This window comes from Xyrauchen texanus, chromosome 10 (assembly GCF_025860055.1).
Source record: "Xyrauchen texanus isolate HMW12.3.18 chromosome 10, RBS_HiC_50CHRs, whole genome shotgun sequence".
Taxonomy (NCBI): Eukaryota; Metazoa; Chordata; class Actinopteri; order Cypriniformes; family Catostomidae; genus Xyrauchen; species Xyrauchen texanus.
This window is the reverse complement of record NC_068285.1, coordinates 39,845,102-39,867,497: the sequence shown is the minus strand read 5'-3', so window position 1 is coordinate 39,867,497 and position 22,396 is coordinate 39,845,102. Positions and strand designations below refer to the sequence as shown.

Below are 22,396 nucleotides of genomic sequence, written 5' to 3'. Positions count from 1 at the left end.
ATCATTTGCAGATACCACACAAATGAATGTGGAGAGACGTAAAGTGACACCTACCTGTTGCAAAATCGTCTGTGACTTCTCTTATAAAACATATATTTATCAAAGTAAACTCCACACAAGATTGAAGATTAGTGGAAAGTAATTTGATTAATTAAGTGATGAGCTGTTTCCTCACAAAAGTAGTTTAATTCAGCACACTGAAGCATCTCCTCCATAGACATCCATTCAAAAAGAATGGCCTCTTGTCTCCTCGCCAGTGTACATCCATAGAATGTCTATGGGACCACGCGCGTTATGCTATTTTAGGCTAAGCTTGTACGTACCACTAGAAGTGCTCTGACTTTGCTGTCCACGACTCTCTGATTGGTTGGTCGTTCTTTGCAGGTTCATGGGTAGTGCAGTTCTTGACCAGAAATGTCACTATTAAACATGATTCCGCTCAGTACAATTGTGGTGAGAACAATATTTTCCAGAATGCTTTTCTGGGATGCGGGTTGGCACTGGTTTGGTGGCACAAGTGGGACCTACACAATATTAGGGAGGTGGTTTTAATGTTGTGGCTGATCGGTGTATGCACAGAGCTAGTCAAATCAAAGCTCAATCTGAGCAAAGATGGCAGCGCTAGCAGTAGTGGAAACCCCTTCAGGAAAAGATGCTCTCGCCGAGGGTTTGCTGGACCTCTTGAGACCAGCTGTACAGCAGCTTGATTTACATGTGCATTCAGTCAGGTATCATATTTTGGGAATAGTATCGTAGATGTTTAAATCCCGCAAACGTTTGATCAGAATTAAGAGATTCGGTGTGTTTGCTAGCATGCTAATAACTGTCAACATGATAGCACGTCTCGTGACTCAGAGATGCTTTCACTGCTAATTACAAATACCATGACAGTTGTCGGAATTCCTTTTATTTGTGTCCTTTCTTGCACGATGTATATACTTTTAAGGTATGAATCATAGCCGTGACTTTAAAAGCGTGTAAATTGACTTTTTCCACAGAGAAAGCCAAGTTGAACTGAGGGAACACATTGACAATTTAGCATCTGGTAAGCTGGTGAAACATGATTGTTATATTGCAATAATGCAATTTGTATTTTACATAGTAGACAAAAAGATTAACGGTTTTTGAAGTGGTGAAAATAAAATGCTTTGTTTATCTGTTCAATACAATGCGTTCAAATCCTATTAAATGTATAGTTCACCAAAAATTTGAATTCTCTCATCATTTTCTCACCCTCATGTCATCCCAAATATGTATGACTTTCTTTCTTCTGCAGAACACAAATGAAGATTATTAGAAGAATATTTCAGATCCGTAGGTCCATGAAATGCAAGTGAATGATGACCAAAATTCTGAAGTTCCAAAAATCTCACAAAGGCAGCATAAAAGACCCATATGTCTCCTGTTGTTTAATCCATGTCTACTGAAGTGATCCTAGCGGTTTTGGGTGAAAACTGACCAAAGTAGAACTCAATTGATAACAAGATCGCATTAATCATTAAAACAATTTTAAAGGGATTAAGGGAAAGGAGGAGGTGGGAACCGGCTTGACAATACAAATACTATTTTCATTATAAACGTAACCAAAAAGACACACACACACACACACACAAGATATACTACCGACACACACTTACTCGCCGGTTCTCCGATACGCCATAGCTTGGTCCTCGGCCAATCCTCCACTGGAGTCGTATGGATGACTTTTATGCTGCCTTTATGTGATTTTTGGAGCTACAAAGTTTGGGTCGTCATTCACTTGCATTGTATGGACCTTCAGAGCTGAAATATTCTTCTAAAAAAAAAAAAAGAATTTGTGTTCTGCAGAAGAAAAATTCACATATCTGGGATGGCATGAGGGTGAGAATTTTCATTTTTGGGTGAACTATCCCTTTAACTATGATGTTCAATTGCAAGTTTAATTACATATTATACTGTACTTATTGATCAAAAACCTCTGCAACTGTTATGAAAAATTGAAGTGTTAATGGAAAAAAAAAAAAAAAGTGTAAATTAAAAATATAACCTAAACATAAGCAATAGAGAATGTTTGTATAAGTTCTTATAATGTTGTCATAAAAACCTCCCTACAACAATTTGGGAAGGCTAGTTTATGTTATAAAAAAAAAAGCTACAAACATTCCTAGAACATTAGAATTTAAAAATAAAACATTAACTAACTATATGCTAACGTTAGAGGAAAGTTCTGTTTGCTTGGTTTTGGTTATTCTTATTTCATAGAATTTGATTTAACGTGATGACCCTGTATGTATTGTGTACTTAACAGGGAATTTAGTAATCCAAAGCTCACAGAAGTTATGTATTAAAATTCTTATTTTCTTAATTCATGTACAGTGTACTTAATCATTATCCGTGTCTTATGCACATTTCTTTTTCAGAGTTGTGTAGGATTAATGAGCACCAGAAAGTGGCACTAGATTTAGACCCATATGTTAAAAAACTTCTTAATGCAAGGCGAAGAGTGGTGCTTGTCAACAACATTCTCCAGAATGCACAGGTAAGTCTCAGTTGCATATAAAGGATCAGTTAGTTATAAAACATACAGGCACAGTATTGCTCACTGTCTTCTTTTTTTGTCACATCTTTGCCTCCAGGAACGTTTGCGAAGGTTAAACCATAATGTTGCTAAGGAGACAGCTCGCAGGAAGACCATGCTTGAGGCATCTGGAGCATTTTCCTCCCGGTCCCCTAGCAAACAATGATGTCCTGGATCTCAGATACTGGGATAATGATAATGAACCATAACACTGCTCAATGCCACAGACCAATGCTGTAAATTAGCTAAATCCTACTGCATCATTAAAAGGCACTGGGCTATGCAAAGCAATGGCTACAGCAGCAAATTGCAATATTAATGTTAGCCTGTTAATTTTAAGAGTAGTCAGGGGGACAACAGTGTGCATATGCACTCATTTTTTGTGGACCTATGATATTTTGTATGAAAGGATTGACTTCTAATAAATTTAACTGAAATCTGCACCCTCATAGCCATGAATTTGCAATGTATTTGCAAATTAAGGGTTGAAATGTTTATAGGTATTTGTCAGTACTGTCAGATATAATATTTAGTCCTAACACATTTGTACATCTCCTATTGGTATCCTTGATCTAATACGTAAAAATGTGAGTGTTGAAAATTTTTCTGACATCTTGATAATATTCAGTTAGCATTAAAGTTTGTTATTTTCATTCCATATTTTTGGTCTCAGTATGCACCATCATCTAATTATTCTCTGCCGCCAGTGTGCTGTTAAATGTTCCAACTCCCTTAAAGATATTACTGCAATAAGTGTCCTGAGATATCACACCGGTCTCTGTGACACTTTGTAAACAACAAACAAAAATGTGTCTGTGGACATTGTCAATCATTGAGGCTGTCATTCATAGTGTTTGTCAATTGAGGGGACTGTTGAATTTGACAATCTCAGGAACAAACAATGCTGCACTTTTGCTCCGTTTTGGTCTCAAAATTATCTTTGGAGGGCGGGGTTTGGAATGAGGGGGCGTGGCTAATTCAACAGCTCAGTCACTTGAAAGCTTCAAAAAGCTAAAATCGTGTACATCTCCTTTAAGAAAGTTAACAAAACTTGTATTATTTGTCCTTAACTGTGCCCCAAAGACTGTCATGTTCATTGGTTTTCATTTGTATTGTTCATTTAATTAATGAATACAAGTTTCATCAGTATTTGTTGAGTGTGGTTGCAAATGATGCATCAGGCCAATAGAAGTGTGTAAGTAATATACCATTTTCTGGGGAAAATGTACTTTCCTAGGCATCCAAGGCATTGCATTATAATCAAATCAGCAGCAAAATCTTTGGTATGCACATCTCTTATGTAAATCGGCCATGCTTTGTAACAGGAGAGGAGAAAGGGCAGTGGAAGGTGACCTCTTGCTTCAGCTGAAAGGGAAAAGATTTCAGGACAGTTCAAAGGTCAAGGGAGGGAATCTATCAAGAAAGGAAGTTGGAGACATGTGAGGGGCCTCCTAAAAGTCACTTTGTTGTTGAAAGAGATTAAAGACAGATTGCTGAAAATCTGAATGAAATTCATTCAATTACAAATAAGTTTAATGAAAAAGTTAAAGCTTTGGTTTTGTCCATATTTGTTGTTGACCACATGTGAAGCTTGGATGGTTACAATTGTGCTAAAAGTAGTTAACCTTTTTAAAAGCATCCCATTTTAAATAGACAAGATCATAAGATTGATTAGAAATACGCATGCTATGTTGATCCTGTGTTAGTCACCATGATGTGATTTTTAGAGATGGAAGGAGAGAATTACATTTACAGTAACACTACAATAAGGTTCCATTTGTTAACTACATTTGTTATCATGAACTAAAAATGAACAACACTTTTACAGCATTTATTAATCTTGGTAAATGTTCATTTCAGTTTATACTAATACATTCAAAAGTTGTATTTGTTAACATCAGTAAATGCACAATTAAATAACATGAACTAACAGTGAACAATTGTATTTGTATTAACTAACATTAACAAAGTTTAATAAATGCTGTACAAATAGTATGTTCATTGTTAGTTCATGATATTAATGCTAAAGAATAGAACCTTATTGTAAAGTTTACACATTTACAAATGCATTTCATTTTAAATAGGTAACTGATTCACATTATAAAACTAGATTTCATATTATTGTTATGTATATAAAGTATGGTATCTGCTATTGTGGACATTTTTAACCCTTACAGACCCAAGCATAGAGATTGATGATGTGTTTTCTTTTTCCTACTTGAATGTGTTTTTAGGAAGCCACTAATACAAATCTTAATTTTTAAGCATATTTTATCTTTGTGGTGGATTTTGTGTGACCACAAATCATTGGCAGTCTATGGGAAAAGCTTGACATTTCAGCATATTTTTCTTCGAGGTGATAATGTGATTTTAGCAGGCTGTGGCATTTTTATTTAATTAATGTTTAAAATTTTTAATAATAATAAAAAAATATATATTGGTTAATTGCTGTAAACAAATGTTGCAATTCTATTATGCTGTGTCTCTGAGGTTTAAAGCCATTTTAACCGTGATGTTAAATTTAAACTTTACTAATAATTCTACATAACTGTTGTATGTATATATAACAGTTGTGTAGAATCATATATATATATATCAGTATTTCATGTTGTATATATGTATCAGTATATATCATACTTCTTGAGGAAGACACCTTTGAATTTGAGCAACTGTACCATGTTTTTGTAATGCTAATATAACAGCACAGATAACTTATTGCCATTACAATTTAAGAATTGGTGTCCAGTGGGGCTGCACCATATAGCCTAAACATTTTATTCGGTAAACAAATTAACTTGCGGTATTATTTTAATGCATTCATATATACAGTTTATACAAATACAGGGAGCAGAAAGTATTAGGCAAGCGTCTAGTATGTGTGTGTTTCTATGACGACATAGGCATGTGTGAGAGAGTCGAGTAAGCAGCCCGTCAAAATGAGTCGGTATATGTAGCTCAAGGATGTTTGTATTTGTAGCTAATATTTAAGATTTTCTGCACACACTGTATAGCATACATTTAGCCAATATATTTTTTATTTTACACATTGGAGAAAAACATTGAGGTAAGAAAATAATGTTTTGTCTATAAAATACAATAAACAAAGTTAGAGCAGAGGAATAGAAAATTATACTTTTTCTATGAGTAAATATTGTGCATGTAGACACCATATTTTCTTGCACTCTTAATATCAACATTTTGAATAATGTCCTCTTTGCAAGATGTCCCTACCAATTTTTAAACCAAACGTACGCCAATGACAAATTACTCAAATTACTACAGTAAAAAGAAACATTACATATTATAGATATTTTTTACTTTGGGATTTAATAATTAATGAATCAGAGGGTTCAGTGAAACACATTAAAATGACAAATTAATATGCATTTGCTTTTTTGTTTTACTAGTAAAAAGATTACATTTTTTCTTTAATAATAAAATGAATGTATGCTCACTCAGCTGGGACGAATTTGGCATTATATTGCATTAAAATAAATAGGTGCTTATTTCTCATGTGGTTTTTTTTAGTTTAGAAATAACTGTTTTTTCTGTACTTTAAAGCATGCAGCGCTTGGACAGCTTTTACTTGCTGTTGTAAATTTCAATCATTGCTGGAAACTGAGCAGAGATGAAGGGGGCGGGGTGAGCGAGTCGAGGAGGCTGATATGGGGTGGAGTCATCTAGGCGGCGCCACCTTAAAAAAACAGTCGCGCCGATATGTCAATCCAGACGCGACCCAGACAGACCTCGGCCCGGGGGCCCAGTCGTGAGAGCCGCATCTTCATTGGCTGAGCGCCGTCGTCCTTTTGAAATTCGAGCCCCGATTGGTTAGAGCCGGGCGAGTCGCTCACGCGCACAATGTGTACCCGCTTTTGTTATTGTACCGAGCGCGAGGAGAGAGGCTTCGGGGCAGCGGGCAGGATGCGCGGACGGAGACAGCGAGCCTGATTGTCCCGTATCGACGCCGGTAGGCTCTTATTAGAAGCTGGAGGGGAAAGGGAAACGGATTTCTACCTCTCCGTCCTTGTCCAGAAGCCCGTCTTTTGAGATCGTCTAATAATCCGACAGATGTGTGAGTATCTAACGTTTTTGTATTTTTTTTTGAATACACGGAGCACTAATCGAGACCTCGCAAGACACTGCGCAGGCTTCAGCTTCAGGGCTGGTGGATCTAGATTATTATATCGCATATAACGTCGAAAGGTGTGTCTGCGTGTCTTTCTGTGTCGTAATAACACTCATCTATGCCCTTAGAAATATTTCGTGACTGTCTAGGATCTCGATACACTGGCATGTTGCACCCCCAACAGCAAGTTCAAGATGTAATTAATAAAACAGTTCACCTTGATGTTATTGATTATTATTTAATTAGAACCCTTAAACGTTTTGCATGTCATCTCAACTAAACCGTGCTTAAATTATCCAGCGCGAGCTCGCGCAATGTTTAGACGGCGGACTCAATGACGTCATGTGACCAAATATGGCAACGTCGCCGCTGCGTTTGTTTCCCCGCAGAGCAGTCAACAGTTTGAATTGGCTCTAACTTTGTGAGACATTATCATTTTTTATGTACTCCAACAGCAGTAATGTCATTCGACAGGCTATGGGTATGTCTTGGACATGCTTCCGTATATTTTGGGCCTCCTGTTTCTTTATGTAGTCCTGTTGAATCGGGCCTAAATTAAACATGTATTCCTCAGAGATCAATCCTTTCAGGATTATAGTCATTCTAACATGTTAAATCTGCTCCTTGTTAATGTCTGATGGTTGATACCACCATAGACTTTAGTTTAGTCATAATTGGATATTTTTTGCTGGTTTTTAGGCGCAGACAGCCGTGCTTTACTTCGGTGCACCATTCTAAATGATGTAATAAGAGTGTAATACACCCAGTCTGCTACTATATCTAAAGATAAGAGGAGAATAATGCATGTGTGCAGGATTTCGGTTAGAACAGTTGTTCTCAACCGTTGTGTCGCTACCCAAAAATGGATCTCAGGTCTGTTCTGATAACAGGGATCTGACAGTGAAATCAGATACAGTAGGTTGACTATTCTTTGGTTAAAATCGGTCTGTTACCGAAATGTGAAACCCTGCCCCCAGTGGCCAAAGCGGTAAGTGTTGTTGGGTGTATGGGCACTGGTGAGCGCCATATTCTCTGTAAACTGCCCATGGAGTGGCACCAAAAACTAGTTGTTTTTAGCTGTACATGCTGCAATACCGTAAAGAGGAATGCATGCTTATTAGCTGAACCACCATAACCAAACGTAAACCATACCATCAGTGGAGTAAAAAAATTTAATGTTAGAGGGCCTTTATGTGAATTTTGGACCTTCTAAGTTTTGGCCTCCATTTATTTGCATTATATGGACCAACAGAGCTGGAATATTCCTCTAAAAATCTTAATTTGTGTTCTGCAGAAAAAAGAGAGTCATACACATCTGGGATGGTATGATAGTAAATGTTGACAGAATTTGGGAGAACTACTGCTTTAATGTAAAGATGTTCCTCTGGGGCTCTGCATATTGAAGGCAGATGAAAGGCCAAGTGACACTTGCATAGACATGGAGAGTGTCTCTGAGTCTGATAATAAGGATCTGAGAGAGGGTCCTCCCAGATTAGAGCTGATGATGCTCACAGATCTGAAGTGTCAGGATCCGTCAGTGCTCCACTACCTCTCGACTACCACTGCACTCCAGAAAACTTGCAACATCTCATAGTCTCACAGGGGCTCTTGCATCACATGCACTGTGAAGTTCTGCCCATATTAGCCTATCTGCAAATTCAAACTCGTATGTAGCTGCAATGACACCAGAGTGGCCGAGTATAATCAGTTAAAGGTGAAGTGTGTACTTTTTTTAATGTTAAAATGCATTGTCCTGTCTGAAGTTAATGTGCAGAGACAATTATACATAATCAGTTTGAAAGTTGATTTTCCCAAAAAGTGTAAACACTATGGAACTATCAACATTGATAGTTACATTACTCACAAAAATAATTTTGACTCATCAATTGTTTATAAAAAGAAAGACAAATCGTGAAATATATAATAGAATAAGTATTAAAATATTCACTGTTTCAAAAGTATAGCCACAAGATGTAAACATTATAGATGCTAACATGATTTGAGTGTGGTAAAATAAGGGATTTTCCTGGGCTACAGCAATCACCAGATTGCAGGGTTTACCGGCATTATGTCATCATGCCAACGAAGTTGTAATATTTGATATATCTTTACACTGATAAGATTAGTAAAAAATTCTATCACAATAAAATCATGTTAACATGTATAATGTTTATGTCTTGTGGTTAAACTGTTGAAACTGAGTATTTTACATGTTACAGATTGGCGCCATTCACTTCCATAGTAAGTGATTCACTGTAACCCAGATTTTTGCTTTTTGTTTTTAGTAAACAAGGAGCATAACTTGTATTAAACCTGAAAATAGAGCTTAATTAAACTGTGATTTGTTAAGGTACTCTGCCACAAATTTACATGAACCATTACTGTACTGTTTGTCAGTATATAGGGTAAAGTGTGAAAGCAGTGTGACTAAGATGCGCGTGTTGATGCTGCTGTGTTATTCTTTTCCATCTGTCTGAGCAGCAGGATGTCGGTGAATCCTCCCAACAGTAATGATGCCTGCCTCAGTATCGTGCACAGTCTCATGTGCCACAGGCAGGGCGGCGAGAACGAGGGCTTTGCCAAGCGTGCTATCGAAAGCTTGGTGAAGAAACTCAAGGAGAAGAAGGACGAGCTGGACTCTCTCATCACCGCCATCACCACCAATGGAGTGCACCCTAGCAAATGCGTGACCATCCAGAGGACACTGGACGGGCGCCTACAGGTGAGCCAAACAGTAATTGAAATAGAGGAGTTAAAGAAAGAGTATACATTTTGTCATTATTTATTCACCCTCATGCTTTTCCAAACACGTATGCTGTTATTTTTTTCTGTATAACTCAAACTGAGAATTCTTAAGCATCTGTTCCATACAATGATAGACCATGTCTGTCAAGCATTAAAAAAAAATATCCTAAAAGTTGTCCATGAGACTCCTGCACAATATTTAAAGTCTTCTGAAGCCATTCGAAAGCTTTGTGTGAGGAACATATCAAAATGTAAATAGATAAATGTGAATGATGACAGTATTTTCATTTTTGGGTGAACGATTCCTTTAACATTAGTTTTTATGTTCAAATCAGTAAAAATGGTAAGTACAGACTCATCCTTCCAAATATTAGTTCTGAAGGGATGATTCATCTCATCTCTTTGATTAAATTACTTATGTTTTGTCTGCTTTACATAGTCTTTTATAGTTTGTTTTTGTACACTGGGACTGAATAGCTACAGCAAGTAATTTAAGCTCTCTTTTCATCAGTGTGGTGATTCATCAAGTTTGATTGGACATGAAACAGTGGTGTAGATGTTTGAAGGGCCTGGTGTGCCAGTTTCATAATGTGATAAAAAAACAATTGACCGAAATATTGGCTTGGCTGATTAATCTGCATATATTTGGCTATTTTGTGATTATGTTGGATGAATTATTTTTGGTGAATTTTGAAATAAATTACTTGGTGGAAGAAAGGCCCCATTTACACCTTGCATTAACATGCGTTTTTGATGATCGGGTCGCTATCAGATTGCACTTCACCACATTAAATGTCAGGTGTAAATGCACCCAAGATGCATTGTGATCGGATCACTGAAACCACATTCGGAGGTGGTCAAGAACGGATTCTGATTTATCAAAATTAATCACGTAAAATGAAAGACAAAATATGCGCTCTGCATTAATACAATATTGTATTGGGTTTTGTGAACCTACAGCACAGATGTCGCACCTGTTTTAATTAAAAACGCGTTTGGGTGGCGTCCTGTTCTGTGGAGACGTTTTTTCAGGATTATTCCTGTACAGACCACATATGCAGATCACATTTTTGACATTCTAAAACAACTAGCCCCAGTATCCCCTATATTGTTATTAGGGCTGTCAATCTTTTCTGTTTAATCTCTCTTCTTTTTCTGTTTCCCTTTTCTCTATTTTTCACCTTTCTTCTCCTTTCTCAATTTCTTCTTTTTTAATCCTTTACTTTAAACTTTTAATATTCCCTTCCAACTCCACGAGTTCTTGTGCTTTGGATTTTTTGATGAATGAGGCATACTGTATGATCCGACCCCTAAGAACCACCTTAAGTGCCTCCCAAGCCACGCCTACAGAGGATACTGAGGACCAGTTGGTCTCCATATAAACATTGATTTCAGCCTTTAACATTTGTTGGAAATCAGGATTTTGCAAAAGGGATACATTAAAGGGCCAACTATATCATTTAAAATATCTTTGTGCACAGAAATGATATTTTTTTTGTATTATGGGCTAATTCCATGACTGCTGTCTGTTATTTTGAATAGTGTGGAAAAGAAACTTCAATAAATAAATGGATACCTACCACGATTAAGTTAATCGCAAACAAGTGGCCATTAATTTGTTTTATGTGCACTTGTTGATGTGCATGATATGAGTTATTTGTGTTGGCACTCCTGGAAGTGTCATGTTTGTGGTATTGGCTCTGTGCTATGCCGTTAAGATCAATCCATAAACACGTACAATAAATTGGCTTTCATGGATGCATTCCTTGTCGTCACGATCAACACAGGCTAATGATTGGGGTAAATTCTGTCATGTGAGACTACATTTTTTGCGTTAATGCCAATTTTCTTGACAAAAAGTGTTTCCAAACCAGTTTTTCACAACATTTGAATTTTCGACATAGATTTTATGCACTGGATTTAAACGGAAAAATATTAGGTTGACACTTGTGAAATTTTAGCGATAATTTGCATTCCCATCAGCTTTATTTTAATGCGCTAAAACCTTTTCCGCCAAATATCCTTGGATGGAAACGTAGTTACTGTTCTACAGTTCACAGCAATCCATTTTGCAAATGAATTTTCAATCTGTCTGAGATGGATTTATTATAAGTCCTTTTCTAAAGACGTCAATGTACACATGCATCAGACGAATACGCTTTTAGATTGCTGAGTCAAGTTAAACGTTGTTTAATTCAGTAGTTCACAAGTTAATGTAATCCTGCCATGAAGATATTGTAAACTTGTTTGGCTTGCTGTCCCTGGAGGAGGGCTCGAGGCTCAAGACTTGAACCAAACTCGAAATACGCCCCGATTTGTTGAGTTATTAATGAATAGATGGGAGGGGTTGGGATGCTGGAGGAATTGTCGCAGCTGTTTATATACACTTACACAAATATACATGGTCCTCCCAAATTTTGTTATGAAACTCCATTTCAGTAGATTGCAAGTGAAGGTAATCGTGCCATGAGGATATTGTAAACATGTTTGACTCGCTGTCCCTAGAGGAGGGCTTGAGGCTCAACACTTGACCCAGCTCGAATACCCCCCAAGAGAAGCCAAGACCAGCAGCGAGTCGCTGGTGTCAGAGCCTCGTGAAACACAGAAAGAGATGTGTTTGTGTTGGAATTTTGAGATGCTGAATGAGTCACTACAATGCCTCTCCCTCTCCAAAAGGAATGAGAGCTAAAGCGGTGTGCGGGGGGTAGGGGGTCTGCTGAGCCTGTGTGTGAGAGGGGCAGAAGTGCCAGAGATGATAGAACAAGCAGTTGCTGCTCACAGAGGCAACCTCTCGCTAGGGTCTGATTGGGGGATAGGCCTTGAAGGTTGTTTTGTCTAAAACACAGAAAGGGGCCAGGTTACCTTAAGGCCATCTATTTTTTTCCTTTGTGTGTGTACAGTAGAAGGGCTGCTAGAGAGTACATGGTGTACACACACTGTCTCACCTTATCAAAGATTGTGAGAGCATGGGATGAAACAAGTTTTCAATATTTTTTAAATTTTCTTTAGAAGATGTGAGTGGTGCTTGCATGTGCAAATCTCCCACCATGATGCTAGGGTAATGTGTGTGGGTGGTTGCTGAGGCATTGCTATGTGTTTGCTAAGGTGTCTGGATGATTGTTAGGTAGCTGTTATAGTGTTCAGGGTGGTTAGTAGCTGATTGCTTATTGGCCCAACAAGTCAAAATATGCCACACTTGACTCGAGGTATTAATATTTTGCTACGTAAACACTGTTCTCTTAAGGTTTTTGCAAACCCTTTCCACTAATTGACCCTGTGAAATATTGTATATATATACAAGTATACATTTATATAATATATACATATACTGAATATTGCATATGTATATAATCATGAGTCTGAAATCTGAGTGGATGAGCCACATTCACAGTCGTTGTAAAACCGCACATTCATTGAATTCCTGTCTATACAATATATCCACAATGTAACCTACAATTATTTTAATGAACTATAATTTGTTAATGAACACATTTATTAATAATAAAATATGTTAGTGAACTATAATACTCGGCAGAAGAATTGTTTAATGTGACTATAATGAATAAACAATGTCATTATTTATTGAACATCATTTGTTTTTGCAATAAGTCACTGGTAATTGGTTTGAGTAGTATTTGTCTTTTTTACGAATATTCCCAGTTATCTTGTTAATATAAATATATCAATATCAATGATTTGGTTTTGAAACAATATTATCAATGATGTGCAAAGTAATTAATCAAATTAATCACATAACAGTTTTACTGAAAAAGGGCCCCAAATAAAGATAATTTAGTATATAAAAATTAAAACAATTATAAATATTATAATTCAGACAATTCAAATACAGCACATCCAATACATATATAATGGCAACAGACATGCATTTACTCAATAAAAAAGTGTTTTTAAAGTCAATATTTTTTGTTTAATTTCTATATCATTGAACATAATCCAATTATTGGCCTACTTTCCTCTGCTCATGCATCCAACCTGGTCTTGTAGTGAAAACGTGACTCTATAACATTTTTTGCAAAACTTGTTATATGTGTCTCCAGGTACAATTCCCTATAGTTTTCAGTAGAAATTAACACTAGTGGCGCTACAACAACTGTGTTTTACTCACTTTCACACAAATCATGACTTTAATGGCTGATAATGACTCTATAAATACTTCCTTTTCTCTATATTATTCAGAACCTTCTATTTTATGTTATCGACACCCTTTTACTCTAATGCATCTTTTGAAAAACTATACATTTTTATGTTTGTATTACAGACCCACCTACATATAAACACTTATTCCAGCAACTATAGGGCATTGGACTTAGAGCCGGAGACTCTGGCTCAAGTCCAGCCATGAACTCAAGCTGACACGTGACACGACGGAGTCATATAATCTGCATGAAATTATGTGGTTGCTTTAGGAAATGTGCTTTTCCATTTAGCTTCTGCATTTTAAAACACTAATGGTTACGTTTAGGCTAAAGTTTTACGTAACGTTTTAAAAAATGTACATCTAAAATTCAACTTTAAACCTCGTCTGAATATGACACAATTTGACTCGCTTATGGCGCCCCCATCTGGACATTTAACTGGAAAACTGTAGCCAAACGTGTTATACAGCATGTCATTTTGAATATTTTTTATTTTTTTTTGCATATTCACGTATCATTAGATCAGGCTGCGTGCATCAGACCGTCTTTTGCAAGGCCTCACTTTGGTTGCATCGTATCATACTAGTTTTCAGCATCTCTAGTCTTAAACACTGTGTTTTTAGGACGATGTGCAAAAAACGAAACAAACAAACAAACACAAAAACACACCTCGAGAGCCCTGCTTTCTGTTGTGCTCAGTCCAGCTGTCTTAAAGCGAAAAAGCGTGTCTGTGGAAGGCTGTTCTGCATGCTCCTTGGTTTGACGAGGCATGCTATCTGTACTGCTGGAGTTGTGCTGATTGCCCCCTACTGACACATTTTCATAAAAACAGGTCGTACATCAAGCTTAAATTGGTAAGAACATTCCTTATGGAATTTGCATACCGGGTTGGAGGCATGATTAATTGTGTAAATGTTTTTAATGTGTAATTTTTCGTAGAATTATTTGCACTGCATTCTCACATTCAGTTTTCAGCCCTAGTTGTTATAGTATGGCTACAGGTACAGTCCACCTGTTGTAACTTGGGGTTCAGTGTCAGCAGCTCTCTGGACCGTCCACTCTAGGTTTTAAACCTTCACCCGTTGTTTCAGTCTTGCAGTTTATATGGCAAAGACAGCTGGATTTATCCTTTACTCAGCTGTAGGTGCTGAACTGTAGTGTCACGACTCTAGTGTTAATCTATAAAGGATTATCAGATCACACACACGTCCTGCTGTCCTTCTACGCTCGCTCAACAAGCACGAGCAGTTGTGGTGTGGACCTCATGTTCTGTGTGTTCAGGGTCATGGGGTGCTCTTGTCAAGCTACTGCATTTCTGTCACATAGCAGGCCAGAAATAACATTATAAACAATGCTTATGATGAGGAGAATCCATAGTGAGGTGAAACTGCATTTTCTTCATACATTTACAAAAGAATGGCAGTTTTCAAGTGTCAGATCATTTTGTTAAATCTAATTTCTCATGATTGGTTAAAACTTCTGTTTTCCATGAGTTTTATGGTACCTTATTGTAATGTATTGCTTTCTGATTCAAGACTTATTGTTTTACACTCTTTCATTCACTTGTCTCTTATTTTTCTGTAGGTTGCGGGTCGTAAAGGTTTCCCTCACGTAATCTATGCCCGATTGTGGCGCTGGCCAGATCTTCACAAAAATGAGCTCAAACATGTGAAATTCTGCCAGTATGCATTTGACCTCAAATATGATAACGTGTGTGTTAACCCGTACCATTATGAGAGGGTGGTGTCACCTGGCATTGGTAAGTCTTTGGTCCTTTATACTCCACTATGAATAGCAAGACATTACTGTGCAACTTTCAGGTAAGCTTGATTTGGTAAAAAATATTTTACTTGTTTTTCTCTCCATTTTTCTCAAACCTGTAGTTGGTCTCAGTCTTCAAAACACAGGTGAGATTTGCATGCAACATAATCTTTGCATAAAATTGTTCAGTTTTGAAGACACTTTTTTGAAATGATACTTGCTACTAATTATTTCAAATAGTGAAACTACAATCATTCTGCACTTTTAAAAGATAGTTACATGTTACACTACATGCTATTATAATAAGTAGACAGCTGCATTGAAGCTATTTAAGGGGTTGGTGTTTAACTAAATACTGTATTTAGCCACTAAAAAGACACACAGTGACTGTGATTTTGTTTCATTACTGTATCAAGTCGTAAAGCTGTAAAGCTCTGTTCCACAAACAGTGTGACTGTGTACAAGATTGTCATGGTATAGTAACCATCTCAAAAACAAGGGACCGGGGCATGGTGCGGCTGTGAGCAACGCTCAGAGCTCAGGAACCAATCATCAAGGCGCGAGGGTTCAGGGCAGGGAGAGGGTTCAACTCCAGCCCGAGGAGCCCAGTTGAGTCCTCGGCATCAGACTAAACCAACCCACTCTTCAATGTTGCTATCGAGAGCTCATCCGCTTCGCGTGTCATCCTAGAACTCGACCGGGGCAAACGAGCGTGCTGGGGAATGGGAGGTCCGTGAGGGTATACCCTCTGAGGAAGGAAAGCCACGACCACAATCTTTGTGCCTCATTGTGAGAACATGACCCATCCACGAATGCGTCTCCACGTGGACAGCGCCCAATCATGTGAGACAGCGATCGTGGCCGTTGGAAGCGAAGAGATAACAATCGCAACCAGGAATTAAACACAGACAGAAAGGCATCTTTAAAAACATGCTCCGTCAGTGCCACTCTTATATTCATCGATTTAATCAACAAACTACAAGTGCACATGCAGATTAAAGTCCTACTGTTAAAATAATATTTCGGGTTCAATACAGCTTAAGCTTAATGAACGGCTTTTGAGGCATAATATTGATTACCACAAATATTTGCTTTGACTCATCCCTTGTTTTAAAAAAAAAACAAAAATATCTGGGTTACTTTGAGGTACTTCAGTTAATCATGGCTGACTGTGAATAGTAAATTTGTACAATTGCATCTGAAACTGAAAACAATTGATATTGATTGATGCTGCATCCATGCTACTAGGCATCACTGTATGTCCAAAATGACACAAACAAAAAAGCTACTGAGTGCACCTTAAATTTCTTTAAAAATTCAGGGGAAAAAATACAATTCATGCAATACCGTGAACAAGAAATTGTCAATGGTATGAGAACTGTCTAAAGCCTAAAAAACTATGAAAACTGTTACATCTCTAGTCACACTACACCACTACGTTTTGGAAAAGGTAATGTGTTACTGAAAAGATACACTGTTTTGTAAATAGATGAGCTACTGTCACTCTAAATATTGCTACGTTTAGCTAGATACACCCTGACATGGAAGGTGAGTCATGATCAGTGCTTGTCATGTTCATGCTTGCTCTTTATGGGGATTGATCCAGCTACCTTCCGATTCCCAGGCCTGAGTTTCAGCCTCCATGCCACATCAGAGATGTAAATTTGTTTTTGCATTCATAGATTTGTCCTGTGGCTGGTGTCTAGGTCCCTCTGGCATGCTGATAAAGGAAGAGTACAACCATGACTGCATTCAGATGGATGTTCCACCAGGCCTGCCTCCCCAGCAGGACCATCAGGGGGTGATGAAGCTCCCTCCACCAGACCACTACGGCCAGCCACTGCCGCCCCTGCAACTGCCTTCAGAAGCCACACGCGCACCCCCACCAGTCACTCTTTACTCCAATATGCCAATATCCCCCACTGGTAAGCACTGACCTGTGTCCACGAGGAATGTTCTGGGACGTTGGAATTGTCATTTACTCACCCTCATGTTGTTCCAAACACAAATAACTTTCTACATTTAAAGGGGATAGTTCACCCAGAAATGAAAATTCTCTCATAATTTACAAACACTTCATGCCACTTCACTTTCACTTCTACAGTCAGCCACCTACTGGTATGGGATAGTCAAAGGTGGAGAATGATAATAAAAAAGGACTTGGATATTGATCTGTTTTTACACCTATCATATCACTTCAGAAGACATGGATTTAGCCACTGGAGTCATATGGATTATTTTATGTTTCCTTTACGTTCTTTTTGGACCTTCTGATTTCTGGTCACCATTCACTTGCATTGTGAAGACCTACAGATCTTAATTTGTGTTCTGAAGAAGAAAGAAAGTCATACACATCTAGGATGACATGAGGGTGAGCAAATGATGAGAGAACTTTCATTTTTGGGTGAACTATCCCTTTAAGACCTACTCTAATTATAAATGAGGCATCTTCGAAACTCTCGTGTCTTTTAGCTTCAGGCTCTATGATGCCAATGCAGGGTGGTCATGGTGAAGGCCTGCTACAGATTGCGTCTCCTCAGGGTCAGGTCATGACCCCTACACCTCCCCTCCACCCCTACACATGTACCCCCACAGACCCCCGTCCCACCCCAGCATCCACCCAACCAGAATGGCTACAACAACTCCAAACACTCGCAGATGCAGAGCTCCTTTCACAGTGAGTGTGATAATGTCTTTTTCCAAGAGCAGAATTAATATAGTTAATTGCTTTATGCACAAATGATCTCAAATCTGTATATATTGTTGCAGCAACGTGGACAGGCAGCAGTACTGCCTCCTACACTCCTGTAGGACCTCAGCAGAATGGCCGTGGCCACCAGCCCCCCCTTCATCATCCCCACTTCTGTATGTTACTCAAAGTATTTGAAACTTTAACATTATTATGTGACTTGTACTGTAAATAGAATTTATGCAACATCTGTTCTTCCACTATTAGGGTCTCAGCATCACAGTTCAGCATCTTTCCCCCCTCCGGTCTCCAACCATCCAGGTTTCTACTTTACATAAACTATATTCCAAAACCTTATGAGCTGTCTACATAGGCAGTTTCCTTCTAAGGCAGCATCCTAACCAAAGTGGAACCTCTTAAAGGAATAGTTGACCAAACTCACAGAAATTCACTCTGATGTCACATCAAATCAGTTGACAAAATCTTCAAATGCCTTTTAAAATGAAAGTGAATAGTGCCTCTGGGCTGTCAAGCTCCAAAAGGGACAAAAACACCTTTAACCATCGTAAAAGTAATCCACATATGGTGTAAGGAACCCTCATTTTGCTGCCTTCTTTTTTACAGTTTTTGCGCACCATGATGCCTTAAAGTGCTGTCTTGTGTAGGCAGCTAGACAGGTTTTGGAAGGTTTTGGAGTTAGCATGTCCAGTTTATGTAAATATACTCTTTATACAGGGCTTGACATTAATGCTTGTCCGGGACAAGTAAAAGAGAATAAGACTTGCCTGACCAGACAAGCAGACTGATTAAAACGTCAATAACAAAAAAAACAACCAGCTATATTTGTGATTGCCTAGGCCTGTGTCACTTATTAGAAAGTTCATATTTTATTTCTGCTGTTGAAAATAATCCAGAGCATGTCATTTTGTAATTCACTAGTGATCTAGTAACAGCTGCACCCTGTTTGATTGACAGGCGGCTTATGTGTGTGTGTGTGCTGAACATGTGTATGTGTTCCGAAAACGCTCATGCTAATGCACGCCTGAACAGTCAAATACATTCTGCCAAAATGCCCATCTTGGTGAGGCTAAAGTGAACATAAACATCAGAGAAAAAAAAGTGGATTTGCATTAAAGTGTCAGACTTGTAAGTATAAATGTAAGCTAATAGACCTGATGCTGTGCAGTGTGTCATTATAATCAAACAACCAGAACAAGAAAATAATAAAACACTTACTGCTCTTGACTGAGAAACTTTAATAGCTTTTAATAGTATTTCATTCTGAATGTTTACTTGAATACTTGAAACTGCTGTTAAAAACATTTTTTCTATTATTTTTAATCTATTTCTATTCATTGCAGTTTTTTTGTTGCTATTTTATTACTGACTGTTTACTAGTCTTAAATAATTATTTGAGAACGTGAAATCATTCTTCCATATGTAACATATTAGTTAGTGTTATTATTTGTTGTGATTTGGAAGCTGGTATTGAGAATCATCAAATTTCACAACCGACTACTGAAATTTTGGTATTGTGATAATGTACAGACTTTATTGTACATGATAGATCTTGCTGCAATAACATGATGAAAAAGTAGATTGCATTCCATAGAAGTGTGAGCACCCCTGCTGTTAATGATGGCGATGGAGGCTTTTCTTTATTTGACTACCATACATAACATAAAATAATTACCATATGACAAAAGCCTCCTCCCCTACACAGTGCGGTTTACATTTCTGTCGCAGAGAATTGAGTTGATTGATACACTATTAGGTTGGGCATCAGTCATAATTTTAGAAAAATGTACAACATAAACTTTGACATGTTACATATAACTTAAATGTCCTTTTTTCTCTCCGGACAAGTAACTTTTGTAGAGTGAATGACAAATTTACTTGTCCAAAGGACATCCACATGACAATGCTTAATGTCGAGCTCTGCTTTACACATACACTAACTTACATTTATATTTGTGCTGTCCGATACACAAGTCAATATTCATGCGCTGTATCCACAGGTCCTGAATTCTGGTGTTCCATCTCATACTTTGAGATGGATGTGCAGGTGGGCGAGATGTTTAAAGTGCTGTCCAGCTGTCCAGTCGTGACGATCGACGGGTATGTGGACCCCTCAGGAGGTGACCGGTTCTGTCTGGGTCAGCTTAGTAACGTGCACCGCACAGACGCCAGCGAGCGGGCCAGGTATGTGTACCACAATCCAATAACTGTTCCAGCCAGAGCTTAACAGTGTTAGTATGAATATGTATGTATGTATGTATGTATGTGTGGTTGTTAGGGCTAGTTGATTTTTTGGAATATTTAAAATATATTAGATATTATTTTGTTAAAGTAAAATGAAGTTACACTGAATATCGTGATAATTCTAAAGCACTTTTCTTTGGCTGTGATGTTTCCTAAGGAGCGTGCCAGTTCACAGTTTAGGAATGGTAGGACAGAGAATATTTAATATCATCTCAGGTTTACAGTCAACATTAAATCAAAATGGGCCCTATTTACTTTTATAGTACATTTTCCTAGTCTTATTGTTTGTTTAGTCATTTTAATCATTATTTAAAATGTAATGTCTTTCCTTTTTGACTGATGTCAGCACTGAAGTCCAACCACTTGTCATACATTAACTTTAACATAAAATTATTTTATAAGCTTACTTGTAGAGTTCGTAGAAGATGACTAGCAAATTCGCAAAACCCACATGAGCTATCTGATACATGGATGTTCTGATGTTTCTTGGAATTATCAGACCACTTGGTGGCGCTATTGACCAGTCAGATTTCCAGAGCGCTGTGTAATAAATCTCGATATTTTTTAGCCTACTAATGATATTCGATATATATACCCTGATAACTATGTATTTGCTCTGAAAAATAGATTCAATGCTTTAAAGGAAGTGAATAAAAATCTATTTAAAAATAATAGTCATGAGAATAGTCAACAATAGTCGAAAAGTCATGTTTCCCAATGTTGTTCACAAAGTGAACACAAAGGAGAATGAGATTTAATCATTTTCAGTGATATGTGCTTTAATATTTATATGTTATTTACAGTGACACATAGTAGCTTAAAAAAACATTATTTACCTTCATAGATTTTTACTAAAACATAATTTTTTTTTTTGTAAAATGTAACTTTTTTTGTTGTAACCCAGTTCAATGTTGCATTATAAAAAATTATTACTGTGGAACCCAGTCAAGTTTATTATTTTAATATAATACTGAATTATAGTTTTTATTTTGAGGATTGATTTGTTTATATACAAGTAATATATTTGATGTCCTATTCACTATTTCTTCACCTGGAGCTTTTATTTTGACACCGAAAGTGCTGCGTTTACATCACCTTCAACTTGGGCTTTTATTTTGACACTTAAAGTGCTGTGTTTACATCACCTTCAACTTGGGCTTTTATTTTGACACTCAAAGTGCTGTGTTTACATCACCTTCAACTTGGGCTTTTATTTTGACACTTAAAGTGCTGTGTTTACATCACCTTCAACTTGGGCTTTTATTTTGACACTTAAAGTGCTGTGTTTACATCACCTTCAACTTGGGCTTTTATTTTGACACTTAAAGTGCTGTGTTTACATCACCTTCAACTTGGGCTTTTATTTTGACACTCAAAGTGCTGTGTTTACATCACCTTCAACTTGGGCTTTTATTTTGACACTTAAAGTGCAGCGTTTACATCACCTTCAACTTGGGCTTTTATTTTGACACTCAAAGTGCAGTGTGTATTTGACAGTTTACAATGTTCCATTTTCTGTTATACTGTGTTGCGTATGTAGATTTGTGTAATAACTTGTAGTGGTTACTAATGTTGGGAACAGCACGAATGCATGAACATGCAGTGCTTTTCTTTCACAATGCATGAGAACTGCTCTAAAAGTGCTAAAACTTGAGCCCACGAGCCCCGTGTGTGCACAGATCAGCTTGTCACCTGATTATTCTGAAGCGCACACAGACCATATTTATCTGTTTTTATTCACAGCCTTTTGCAGTTTTAAAATAGTTTCAAAACAGTTTGATGTTATTTTGATGAATTGTGCAGCCCTGAAGCATCATGAAATTAGTCCACTGATGCACTCTTTAAGAAAATTAATGGCCAATAAAAATCACATTGAAATCATTGCAATATTCACAAACGGCTTAATTTTCATATTGTCAACAAAATCATCGCAATTATATTGCCAATGTTCGATACACCCCCCCAGCCCTAATTCCCAATGGAAAAAAGTCAACCCTACATTTTTTCCTTTTTGAATGTCATGTGATTTTCAGAAATATGACACTTTACAGTAGTAAAATTGCTTGTAAACACTGTTTCATGCTGACTTTAAATCTCAG

At 37.4% G+C, this 22,396-nt stretch overlaps 2 protein-coding genes across 2 annotated transcripts in view; both read left to right on the top strand.

Annotated features, from left to right (window-relative positions):
* The first annotated feature begins 420 nt into the window (after positions 1–420).
* Positions 421–5,002, top strand: snapin (SNAP associated protein). Its single transcript, XM_052135712.1, has 4 exons — positions 421–728; positions 999–1,045; positions 2,400–2,518; positions 2,616–5,002. The coding sequence occupies exons 1-4, from the start codon at positions 613–615 to the stop codon at positions 2,721–2,723; spliced, it is 390 nt and encodes a 129-aa protein (XP_051991672.1). The 5' UTR covers positions 421–612; the 3' UTR covers positions 2,724–5,002.
* Positions 5,003–6,298: 1,296 nt separating this feature from the next.
* smad10a (SMAD family member 10a) overlaps positions 6,299–22,396 on the top strand; it is a 31,027-nt gene continuing 14,929 nt past the window's right edge. The window contains 10 exon segments of the mRNA XM_052135686.1: positions 6,299–6,629; positions 9,165–9,405; positions 15,170–15,344; positions 15,469–15,492; positions 17,053–17,271; positions 17,819–17,909; positions 17,911–18,023; positions 18,116–18,211; positions 18,303–18,356; positions 20,054–20,237. Coding sequence (XP_051991646.1) covers positions 9,169–9,405; positions 15,170–15,344; positions 15,469–15,492; positions 17,053–17,271; positions 17,819–17,909; positions 17,911–18,023; positions 18,116–18,211; positions 18,303–18,356; positions 20,054–20,237 — 1,193 coding nt within the window. The 5' untranslated portion in view covers positions 6,299–6,629; positions 9,165–9,168.

What these genes read in the sequence shown, in the direction of transcription:
- snapin (XM_052135712.1), top strand. Translation starts at nt 613, where the DNA reads ATGGCAGCGCTAGCAGTAGTGGAAACCCCTTCAGGAAAAGATGCTCTC. An exon ending in CATTGACAATTTAGCATCTG is followed by an intron (nt 1,046 to 2,399) that starts GTAAGCTGGTGA and finishes TTTCTTTTTCAG; the next exon opens with AGTTGTGTAGGATTAATGAG. An exon ending in ACATTCTCCAGAATGCACAG is followed by an intron (nt 2,519 to 2,615) that starts GTAAGTCTCAGT and finishes CTTTGCCTCCAG; the next exon opens with GAACGTTTGCGAAGGTTAAA.